The sequence below is a fragment of the Procambarus clarkii genome, chromosome 56 (assembly GCF_040958095.1).
Source record: "Procambarus clarkii isolate CNS0578487 chromosome 56, FALCON_Pclarkii_2.0, whole genome shotgun sequence".
NCBI classification, from domain to species: Eukaryota; Metazoa; Arthropoda; class Malacostraca; order Decapoda; family Cambaridae; genus Procambarus; species Procambarus clarkii.
Genome location: NC_091205.1, coordinates 17,981,701 through 17,994,499, shown reverse-complemented (window position 1 = coordinate 17,994,499; position 12,799 = coordinate 17,981,701). Strand labels below are relative to the sequence as shown.

Below are 12,799 nucleotides of genomic sequence, written 5' to 3'. Positions count from 1 at the left end.
CCTACATGCTCGAGTTATCAAGAAATCTTTGTACACTCTAAATGTAATATTTAGACCTAATTATATTAGGTCTAAACGATTGTAAATAAATGTAATATTTAGAGAGAGAAAATGTCAAAATCACAAGTTTCCAAGCATTGCTGAACTGTAGTAGATGGTGATACTGACAAGCACTTCTAAATACTGTACTGTACATCAGAATTTTTATTTTTCAAAGGAATATCTTGTGAAAATAACTTATCCAAGTGTGCACGTATACCCACCTCCAGGTCACGACCAGGAGATACCAGCTCTGCAACCTTCTCGCCCATAGCCTTTTCCTCTTCACTTGCTCCCTGGATGGTCAAGGTAGGAGATTTTTTAAATACAGTGAATCATAAAAATAAATATCCACTAAGCATTGCTCTACAAATCTGTTTCTCTCAAATACTGTAGTTATATAAATTTTTTCATTATCAACTTTGCTACAATACCTGTATATTCTATTACAGCTATGAGTCCACAAATAGAGTTCAGCAATTTTACAAAGGCAATTAACTTGGTGAGAACTAAATCATGCTGTCAAGAAATCTAGCTACGTTAATGTGTTCAGTTTTTATACCGATTTTTTTTTATTTATTTTTTTTTTTTAAATATTAAAAGGAAAATTTTTTGGGAACTAGTAAATCAGACCTTGCCAATCCAGAGGTAAGTTTTTCCTGGTGTTTCCAAAACGAACGCATCATCAGCATTGAGTGAGCCGGCCACCTCAGGCACCTGGACGGCACGGGTGTCAAAGTCACACGTGCCACGCACCTGCAGCAATGATCACACAAATGTTATACCAAGCACATTAAATACTAGTACTGTATTTGAAACAAATTCATGCTATTTTCCATAACAAGGTCATGTAATTTAAAGGAAGTAGATATAGCTTATAATAGGAAAGATACCGATGCTCTTGAAAAGCTGAACCAAACATCTTGCTTCAGCATTTGGTATCTATTTCTCAAATTAACTATTTTTGGTTGACTGGTATAATGTTATATACCTTCTTTTTCATTAGTTTAATAGTAAGTGCTATATCAAGCTGTAAGGGATATCTTTCATAAGCCTAAACAGAAATCTGCTGCATATCAGAAGTTTAACTCCTACAGAGAAATAATAAAACACTGTACTTACCCGGAAGAGTCTTGTACCATCAACATCGTACGTGTCGTGGTCATGTACATTCTTGAAGCCAGAAGCCTTACCACCAAGGAATACCACCATACGACCTTAAAACATTTTTACCATTTTGTACTAATTCTGCTCTACACAAAAGGAGAGCGTTTTACACATCAAGCCACAAAGTAGGTCATCAGATTTATTTGTTATGCAATAATAGTGAAGTAATACTAAGCATGTTAATTACAAAATAAGTAAAGTAAATGTTTTAAACTGACATTTTCCCATCTCAAATTTTAACTACGGAATAATTTTTATTTTAAAGTTCAGACCACATCCTCTATTGATTTGATTATTAATGAAAAATTATTAACTTACCCTTAAAAATTCTTAGGAAATGTGCTGGCTCATATCCTTGGACAAGACGCACTTGTACAGCCTTGCCACACAGCTCATTGTCGAGGCGAACGGTGTGAATAGCGGATGCAGCTCTCTCGTCCTGACTACTGGCACTTCCCTAAAAACAAGGAAATTAAAACAATCGGTGCATCACAATTTATCATGGATTTGCATTTATACATTTCTAAATAACAAAATACTTTCTGCCATAACATTTCAATATTGTTAGTGCAATATATAAGCATTAAATATAAGGAAATGCTCTTTTCTGGGAGGTTTCAGTAGCTTCCCGGTGCATTGATTCTAGTATCACAAACGGTTGAAAAACAATTTTATCATCATTATCATTTTTCCCTAGTACTAATATTATATACAGTAAACATTACCTAAACAAACAGAAAGGGCCAGCATATTAACTATAACTCATGTTAATTATTTTCTTTAAAAGTAGATTGTACTGTACTTTCATTAACTGAAAATTCTTGATGTATCGTGTCATCAGGGTCAAGAATTTATGATTGGCTGTTCATCTTTTACAGTAACTTGCAAACTCCCGATGTATAATTAATAGCAACTAATTTGATAGCTTTAAGACTTGCCTGAAATGGTGTCAGCGGCTTTGTGAGAATGTACTATTTAAACAAAATTCTTTAAATAATAGCACCTTGTAATTTTAAACACATTAAATGAGTATCACACAGCACAAGCTCAAAATAAACTTGAGGAAACTAAGATATCCAAAGTGTACAAGGATATGAATTAGATATCCTCTACCAAGAATGTCTAATTCTGATTATGATTGTATAATTTGAAAGTAAGCTTTTCCAACAGCACTGAACTTACCTGCCAGAAGTAAAGGATGTAACGCTGGTTGCCACTGATCTCTTATGTGTACTTCATGACGTAGGAATCCCCACCAAAGAAGAACCCATAAGCACTTTCATCGACAGGCTCAAGTTCAAAGTTCTCAATGCGCCAAATTTCAATCTGCAAAGATGGACACCAAAGTACAAAAATTTATTAACAGTAAATTTATGAACTTTTAAAAGCACAATATATAATGTGAAAATAACCACACTCGGAGACAATGAAAATATGAAATCTCGAAAAAAATAAAGTAAGGTAATGTGACACTTGAGGAAAAGTTAAGAGTGCCAAAGAACAGACTAATGAGCATATAACCAAAAGTTAATTTTTTATAAACAGGCTTTTTTTTTTTATTACAAACCTTGCCAGAGCCATCATCAGGCATGAAACCAAAGGCAGGACCTGCATTCTTTTGCAAGAGGCGGCGCTTCTCAGCATGCAGGGAGCTAACAATAAAGTCCGTCTCTGTAGCTGTAACTGAAGAGGACAACTGCATTAGTTTCACTTGCATTGTTAAATACCTGCAATACAGTATTCTGTTGGAGGAGCAATACATTTCATATCTCATAGTTTTGTAACCACATATTGGTATATAAAGTCTTCTGTAAATTATCTTATTTCTCGTTTGAAATTAGAAAGAGCCTGAAGAAAGAGCAAAAAGTGCAAATAACAAGTAGACATTTCTGTCACTACATAATATTTCATTTATATGAAAGTACAGTATACACATTTCATTCATGAAATTGGAAAATTCATAGGCAAGACATGCACTTTACATAAAGCCACTAATATGCAGAGCATTTCAGGTATAATGAAAACATGATTTGGGAGATTTATCATTTGTTAATCATGTCCCCTCTACACGATTCATTAGTGACATTTGCCTGTGTCAAGAAAAAAAGTAGAATGCAAAACCAAAATAGGGGATTTGAACAGACTCAAAACTGCACATCTGCAAGTAAAGCACCGGACAAAAGTTCAGCACACAGTGGCAGGCACCAACAGGGCAAATATCTTGGGCAAAGCCTCCCAACCTTGATTAGGAAGATGGACACTATTAAAAAATATTTGTTTAATTGCTCTACCAAGCAAGAGAGCTTTCAAGTCCACTGCAACAAGATGATGTGACAAGTGTGGTAATCTGTATATCCAGCAGCTGGCAGCTTTCTTTATAAGGAACAAAAAGGAGAATTGACAGTCGTGTTAAGTGCTATCCAGATGCTCGCCTACCACGTCACATTAAACACAATATCTCATAAGTCTCGCATATATGAATGGCAAAATAGCTGCCACTTTCTAATAAAAAAAGGCATTGCCAGCCATCCAGAAGATAGCAGGGTTTTGGCACTAAAACCAGAAATCAGAAGCGAGCCAAACTTCATGAGAATTGGATCTGCCTCATAAGCTTGGTCCATGTTTTGCAAGGAGAAATGTTTCAGGTCCTGCCTGATCTGAGGAGCAAGGAGACAAGATGTCAAATGTTTCTGAAAGGCCAGTTTATCATCCTCTGTATATGGATAATTCCCAAATCAAACTCAAGGAAAAAAATAAATTCATTTATAACATTCTTTGTGGGGGGATATAACTTTTTTCCCTATATGCAGGTACATGCTCTCTGGCCAGGAGATCTACATCCAAGGAAGATCAAAATAAAGCCAGACTGGTTCCTCTAATATCACTTCTGACAATGCTTAATCCTCAGCCACAAATGAAGATGGGCTAAGCTGGAAACCATAAGCCATCCTTTCTCCAGATAGAACAAAAGTTTTTATCCAGAGAACCATCCTATACTGTGGTAGATGAGTATCCTGCCACCTGTGAAAAGACTGAACCTAAGATGTACCCCACTGACTCAGACTCAGCATGCCCTTCTTGAGGTTATCTTGAGGTTATATTGAGATTATGTTGATATGATTTTGGGGCTTAGCGTCCCTGTGGCCTGATCCTCTACCACGCCTCCTTTTTGTTACACACCCCCAGGAAGCAGCCTGTAGCAGCTGTAACTCCCAGGTACCTATTTAGTGATAAATGAACAAGTACATCAGGGTGAAAGAAACTCTGCCCATTTGTTTCCGCCTCTGCCGGGGATCGAATCCGGGACCTTAGGACTACGAATCCCGAGTGCTGTCCACTCAGCCATCAGCCCTCCCTGCCCTTTTGTGACAAGGGCAGCACAGAACCCCCATCCTCTACACAACAATCCTCTTCTTGAGGGTCCAAGTAGTACAGTCGAGTTCGCTCTCGGCTCCCAATCGAGAATTCCGGGTTTGAGCCCGAGTGGGACAGAAATGGTTGGGAGGATTTCCTATAACCTAATGGTTCTGTTCACCTAGCAGCAAATAGGTACTCAGGAGTTAGACAGCTTATTGTGGAATTGCATCCTGGATGAGAGGGGGCAAGTAATTCAACCTTGGGGGGGAACTCGATATAAGCCTAACGTGAATAAATACACTGGCTGCCTGTCCCCGACACAATGAATTATTAATTACAACTATCTTGACATTGTGAGGGATAATCCAAATTTTTTAAGTCTCATAACCCAATGTGGGAGGATGGGAACCAATGTGCTTCAAGGCAGGTAGAGAAAGAGCCTGACCACCTTAAAACATAAAATACTGGTAGAAGAACACCCACCTACCAAACAAAAAAAATTCCAGGACTGAGGTCAAGCCTCATAAGATGATGTATCAATCAAGAGAAGCTAGATCCTCATCAAACATATGGAACCCTGTAAAGTATCGGAAAATCCGAGAACTGTGATACAGGGAAAATATTTCTTCAGTCTAGCTCTCAACACAGTGACAGCTTCATACACACTCCATTCTTAAGGTGGCTCAAACACAATACACATCACATGCACCTTTGACAAACACTGTTGGTAATTGCATTTATATATTGGTTTAAATTTACATTTATTACATTTTAATAAATATTTAACCCATATGGTGGTCTCATCTGAAAGGCCCAAAAATACTATATAGAGAAAATCAGTGCATTGCTATCAAAATAAAATTGGATGCATTGCCTTAATGTCAAATATTGAACAAGTTGTTACAGTACAGTATATTAAAAACAATTTCAATGCCCTTTCCCAAGGCAGTAATTTTTCAAATAAATATTCTTTGGATAACCAATAAAATCATTAGTTTAAAAAATTCACACACTGTATTCAACATTAAGTTAGGACTTGCCTGCTGACATTTGTCTCTGAGTAAAGACACGGCCGAGACCAAGTTGTTCTTGGGGCTCCTTCCACGTCTTGAAGTATGCTTTAAATACAGCCGGTTCCGCTTTCTCAACCACGCGTTGTACGCTCCTCCATTTGGGATATCCTTTCTTCTCCATGTAGTTGGCTAAAAATTGGATGTACAGTACAGTATTTTGAAATGCTGAAGTACCTGTTACTACTCATAAATACTTTATCAAGTTTCTTGTTCATTGTCCTGAAGTTTCACATGTATACAAGGTAATGCAATAGAATAAACCTCAGCATTTGTGCATTTGAGGATAAGTTTATTAAAAAAAGGTTCCAAGCCTTGTATTACTGTATTATAATGCTTTATAGTATGGCCTTCAATCAGAACTGCTTTTATATTAGGATATTATCTGCAATTGTAAATACTGTACATACTACAATTGCAAGATTTACCATATACATATTTATTTTAAAAATCTCTAGACTTAGCACTTTGATGTTAATTAACATTATGCTTTAACCTGCCTTACTTCTTGGCACTTTCTCATAATACAGTAATAACTTTCCTTACCTGCCATCTCCATGCTCTTGACTTTCTCCTTCTTGCTGGAGCCACTGCCAATCCACACGTACACCCCAGAGCCAGTGTCGAGAAGGAAGCAGTCCTAAAGAAAAGACGCATCATTACCAATCCAAGATTTTTTCTCGCTTGTGAAAAAGGTCAAAATTAATTAAACATTGTTGTACGTCTTTAAGATTAATTACTAATTACCATAAAAGGTGTGTGTAGCTGGTGGCCACTTATGATCACTCATTTTTTCTTGTTCATTATTTAAAATTTAAAATGCCATCAATACAATTATGTTTTTCAAAGTAATTTAATCTGGCAGCATATTTAGTTATTACCTAAAAGGTAAACTATGCATATTTCATTATTATAGTCATTTTAAACTTGGAGATTCAAAACAATAAAGATTTAATAATTGAACAATAAAACTAACCACTTAAGCAGGCTACCACCGACTACCATACAACAAAAATAGTCTTGTACAGATACACCAACATATACAGAGAGTATAAAGAAGATGGCTAAACCTTAACACAGTAATTTAATCTAATAGCACCAGTGATATTAAATAGTCATACTTGATGTATAGTGCATTTGACTGTACTGATGAGGTTACCCTACTTGACAAATATTACTCTGCAAGTACAGTAGAAGAGGACCAGATTTCACAAAGTCCAACATATAATGTGGCATATCTTACGAAACAATAATTACCGTGTGCAATGATCATGTGTTAATAAGCAGCTTATCATATATTGGTTAGTAATTCCCATATAACATGTGCATATCCCAACGAGTACCAAGCCGTTGAAATACTTACCTTGTAATTTACCGGCCAGGTATTTACCCATTAAATTTACCCATTTATTTACCTTATAATCAGAGCCAGGAGCTACCTTCTGTCAACATCTTATATTACAAGTGTGTCAAGACTTTTAAAATGAAGGTAAACAAACAGGACACCTCCATTATTCAGGACTTGCTGCATTTTATAGATGTGATATGAACTTTTAATTTCTGCGACATTGCAACATCTTGTGAATCAATGCTGATCATTTAAGGATAATATCCACTGCATTTCATGTTTAAATTAAGTCACATTGATGTCCTAAATAATACAGCTCCCCTGTTTGTATCCTGGGTGTATAATAATGACACATTAAGTAATAGAAAATGCAAGGCAACCAGCCCCAAGTACAGTAGTGACATGTTAGCTCAAAAGTGCCATGATACCTTCACTTCCTTTATCAAACAAACAACAAAGCCACGGAATAATGATGTACATGATGAAATGCAAAGCAACGTGATGAGATTAGTTTTGATGCTATTTATGAGAAAACAAAATTTAAGACTCAAATGTGCCAATTTAGCCTAATATTTGTTACAATAATGCACATACAAACTCCAAAGACAAAGTCGAGTGGACTACACTCGCTAAATTTTACACATTTCATGAGCAGCAACTAAATTTCCTGGTTAAGAGAAATTCAATAACTGCTTGGAATTATTGTAACTTTGTGCAGTTAAGTTTGTAGTTATAAAACTGCATTTATAATGGATATGAAGTCAAATTTAGTAGTGTACATCTTTCACTAAAACAAAAGTCTGAAATTTCTCTACTGTCTGTGTTCACTGAAATTCTAATTACTCTGAAGATACAGTACCTAGGTTTCCTAAAATTTGACGTATTCTTAACTGATGCATTATGTGTGTTGAGTCGAGGTTTCATTCTTTAAAGTTGTTATATTTTGAACATTTCCAGCTCCCTGCAAGTGTGACCAATCACATACTTAACACTGAAGCACCTCACTGTCTGGCTGCCAAGGGAACAAGGTTGCTAAGCAGTTGAAGCAAATGATAACAAAAAACAAAACATGTCACACTGGAGTTTTACACGTGAAATTGTGTGGGCTCTTTATCAAAACATGTATTCACTGCTACTTTGCCGATGTCCTTGGATGGGCTTGCACTAAAATAAAGCAGCAGGTATAAGTGTATAATTTGCAAGCACACAACTAGGAGGTGAGGAACGGTGCAAGTGAAGGCTCATTTATTTGCTGCGTTGCCATTATTCTTAGTGCTCTCATATTATAATAGTGTGTTTTCAAAGACATGTCTTCTTCCCAAGAGGCATAATATGCTCAAGTGATGTTTAAATCAACGTTATCAACATCGAATCAATTTTATGTTTGCTCAGATTTACCCCACTGGACTACTTGATCACAAAAAAAAAAAAAAATAAAAAAAATTAGCACAGAGTATCAAGCCTATGACATTTTGTCTATTTTTCTTAGAAACACCGAATCTGCACCTTGCAGGCATTTCCATTTTCCTTGCTGAATACTAATTGAACATTTAATGTACAGTAATTTGAAACTAATCATTTCAACAGCTGAAAAACAATTATGTATTCAAATTGCTCAGGCAATGACTTTTCTTTGAAAATGTTATCAAAAGCATTATTAAACGTCATGTATTTTTCTGTAGCAAAGCTCAAGAGTCCCCAGTTGTAAGCGAGTTCTCATTCTGTCTAGTATGTGTTAGAGTCGAGCGTTACCCCAGCTACCCCCCCCCCACCCACCACATATGTAAGCAAGTAGTAAAATATTTCCTCTTTTTAATGTTTAGAATGCAACACATGAGTACTCTGTATTATATATACAAAACTATGTACTATTTAGAAATTTGTACTTGCAGAAGCATACATAAATTAACATGGATGCTGTGTATTATATGAACAAACAAACTTTTAGAAGTGGGGGACTATGTACAAGAAGCAATATGCAACCTACTGTACAGGTTCAGTAGGACTATATTTACCTGTCCTTCATCCTGTTGTTTGCAGAGAGGTATAAAGCCACAATCAATAGGTGCATTAAATGGATGAGGGAATAAAACAAATTGTAATTAACAATCATAAAATAAACAACAATGAAAAAGTAATGTAGTAATTGCAATTGTACTGAGTTGGGAGGTTCATAGACACAATTATAGGGCCAGTTTTCATCAAGCAGGGACAGATTAGGATAGGCTCTTTATTTGTAATTCTTACAATAATTAAATAATAATTTTCTATTTCGTCCTCAATATCATTAGGGAAAATATGTTGACAACCATAAACAAAAAAAACCAACAGGCGTGAGTAAATTTTGGGAGGTATATTATTCTCCTGGATAACAATTCCACGCGTTTCGTGAAATAGCAAAGAAACATCGGTTAAGGCCAGGATGTGCGTTACAAAGGAATAAATAAAATATATAAATTCAGTAAATATAACACATTTGCTAGCGTTTCATAAACAAAATTCATTGCGACTAAAGAAAACATTAAGAAAAACTCTTATCCAAAAATGCCACCTGGATGACAACAGCTGTGTCAAAAGAAGTCAAGTGGAATACTACACGGAAAGCTCAGCATAGCAAGAGCTATATGGTCAGCATGCTAAATGAGGCAGAGGCGGTGGGGAAAGATCTTAAGAAAGATGGGGGCAGTCTTGATGGAGAGGAAGGTAGATGTCTCCTGAAGGAGAGGAAAAGAAGAGGGTGTCTCAAGAGAGAATAATGACAATTATATAGGAAGATCCAACAATAGGCAGAGGGGTGAATTGGGAATAGAAGTGCAAGTTTCTGAATGAGGAGGAGGAAGAAGAGAGGCTGGGACGAGGGGTGAAGGTGGAACGAGGGTAAGATGCTAGAGCTTAACAATGCTGTAGGATATGCATACATGCCTGTGGCTTGGGTGAGCCAGGTTCTCCAGCACTACAAATTAGACATTTGTGTTAAGCAGGAAGAGTGAAAGTATCCCAAATAAGGGAGGGGATAATCAAGAGGTGGGTTGTGTTGATGGGAAAAAGGGTGGGCTTTGAGGGAAGGAGTTAAAGATATGCTATGAAAAACGTTTGTATTGTCTTTTAAATACCTTAAATAAATTAATTCACACTGTCTAGCAGATGTAATCATGCACAAACATTAAACATATACCATACATAAAACTGAAGTCATCAAAAATTTTAAACAATATATATTACTATGTTAGAATTGATATAGGGATACTGGAGAAGAGGCGGATAGGTTTACATTTTCACCTTGATCCAGCGTGTGTGCATATTACAGTATACATGTAATATATATTATATACACTGCTTACATATTTCAGAATCTTGATTCATAACAATGTAAAGTATGCTTGGCACATTTGATAATGTCTCAAAACTGCAAGGGGGTTTGGGCAAAATATGACCCATCGCCGTTTTCAGTAATTGGCATATTTTCGGTATAAAAATTCGTAATTTGAAACTGAAAATAGGTGCAGAGAGTCAGAATTCGGATAGGAAATCACGCTCAGGAGTCAAATTTCCGACATTTCAGACATTTTGAAAACTGCAGGGGGGTTTGGGCAAAATATGACCCATCGCCGTTTTCAGTAATTGGCATATTTTCGGTATAAAAAGTCGTAATTTGAAACTGAAAATAGGTGCAGAGAGTCAGAATTCGGCTCAAAAATCACGCTGAGGAGTCAAATTTCCGACATTTCGGACATGGGAAAACCCATGTTGGGGGGATGCTCCGCAGCCCCCCCAACACCCAGCACAGCCGGAACACCTGGCGAGGGTGCAGGACCAGGCGCAGCAGCAGGAGTCGAGGAAGACGCAGACGCACTCGGCTGAGGGACAACAAGCACCGGGGGCATGTCGGGTGACGCAGGAGGGGCCGCATCAGCAGCGACTGGGACCTGCTCCACTTCATCTCCGGATTCCACGCCCTGAGGGAGCGGCGGGAAATCCTCCTCCCGGAATAAGTTAACGGGTGCAGCAGGTGTCTCAGAGCACCCGGCAACCTGATGCCCCAACTGGCCACACCGGAAACAAGTACGGGGCTGCCGGGCATAGTACACCCGAACGTAGTAGCCCAGCAGCCGGACAGAAGATGGGATATCCGACCGCAGGCGCATACCTAATGTACGGACGTTCGATCGTCTGCTTCCCAGCATACTTCCCCGAGGACAGCTTGTTCACCCGCACACTGATGACTACACCATACCTCCCGAAGAAGCGCAGAAGGTCTTCAGGGAACTCCAGGGGCGCACCGTGCACACTGACATATGTCAGGGCACCACTTCGGTCCGAGATCGTAACGGAGCCGGCGCCATCCAGCAACTGCAATGAACGCCCCTCGTTCCGCCGGAGGAAGTCCCGATACTCCTCCTCCCCCACGAACTTGACAATCACCCGGTGGGCCGTAACAAGCTCAACGCCATACACAGCTTCCACCGGGACACGAAGCATGTCGCACATAACTAACTCAATGGAGGGTTAACCAGCCTTACACGTGAATTCCAGGCCCACGGAATTTACTCGCAACACAGGAGGAATGGCCAGGCCCCCCATGTCAAACGGCCACGTCAGCACGCAGCCAGGCAGGCAACAACACTGGACAGGGAGGGTAAGAGACCCCCACACCCCCTGCCGGCGAAAACTGCAACCTCCCCAAACTGCCGGAGTGTTCAGACGACACGTCTTCACACTACGGCTGCTCAGGTGGAACTCCTCGGGGATCCCAGATGGTACAAATATGGTTGGGCGATTTTTTCCACCTTGTGTGTTTTGTTTACATAGTTGTGTGTGTGTGTCGTTTACATAGGGTGTGTGTTTACATAGCAACCAGTTGAATAGACCAGTAGAATATTACATCTTCAACTGTTGTGGAGTTACATCGTGGGAAGAGCCAGTAGTTTGGCCTGGGGGGAGGGGGGGGGAGATACAAGCCAAAAGTATATACTGTATTACACACCCACACACACACCACACTCTCCCGAGACCTGGAACTTCAAGAACAAGAGGTCATAGATTTAAACCAACTAAACAATGCTGAAGAAATAAGAAAATTCACTTTCGCAAATAGAGTGGTAGACAGTTTGAACAAGTTAGGCGAGAAGGTGGTGGAGGCAAAAACCGTCAGACGTTTCAAAGCGTTATAAAGTTTATGGTAAATTCCTTTTTGTCCTCATCGATAACAAGCTGAATTTCCGGGGACATTCTAAATATATATATATATATATATATATATATATATATATATATATATATATATATATATATATATATATATATAAAATCTAAAATTGTTGGCATTCTTTCTAAGATCAGATTATGTACCTCGCCCTACCCTGGTGACGCTCTATTACTCTCATCTATCCATATATCAGCTATGATATTTGTGCTTGGGGTTCTACTACCCAAAATCATTTACGTCCTCTAATTACCCAACACAAAGCTGCTATTAGGACAATATCTAACTATGGCCCCAGACACCACTCGGTATCCTTACTCAAATCTCTGAATGTTAGATATTAAGTCACTGCACATCCTCTCATGTGTACTCTATATATTTAAAACTGAATTGTAATGTCAATTCTGACCTTAAAAGCTTCTTAGAAGGTTGTAAGAGAACCCATGGGCACCACCAAAAACAAATACCTATTTGATATTCTAAGACTACGACTTAAACTAGAAATGCTCTACAAATCAAGGGATCCAGAATGTGGAATGACCTTCCCAATCATGTCAAAGGCTGTACCTCTTTCAACCAATTTAAGATGAAAACCAAGTACTACCTGAACAAATC

General features: G+C 38.2%; 1 protein-coding gene across 1 annotated transcript in view; it reads right to left on the bottom strand.

The window, feature by feature from the left end:
• The window catches only part of LOC123751629 (gelsolin, cytoplasmic), a 29,876-nt gene extending 20,659 nt beyond the window's left edge, over nucleotides 1-9,217 (bottom strand). Inside the window, 9 exon segments of the mRNA XM_069305799.1 lie at nucleotides 264-335; nucleotides 673-795; nucleotides 1,162-1,256; nucleotides 1,525-1,663; nucleotides 2,389-2,532; nucleotides 2,774-2,889; nucleotides 5,604-5,765; nucleotides 6,180-6,273; nucleotides 8,997-9,217. Coding sequence (XP_069161900.1) covers nucleotides 264-335; nucleotides 673-795; nucleotides 1,162-1,256; nucleotides 1,525-1,663; nucleotides 2,389-2,532; nucleotides 2,774-2,889; nucleotides 5,604-5,765; nucleotides 6,180-6,192 — 864 coding nt within the window. The 5' untranslated portion in view covers nucleotides 6,193-6,273; nucleotides 8,997-9,217.
• Between the last annotated feature and the right edge of the window lie 3,582 nt (nucleotides 9,218-12,799).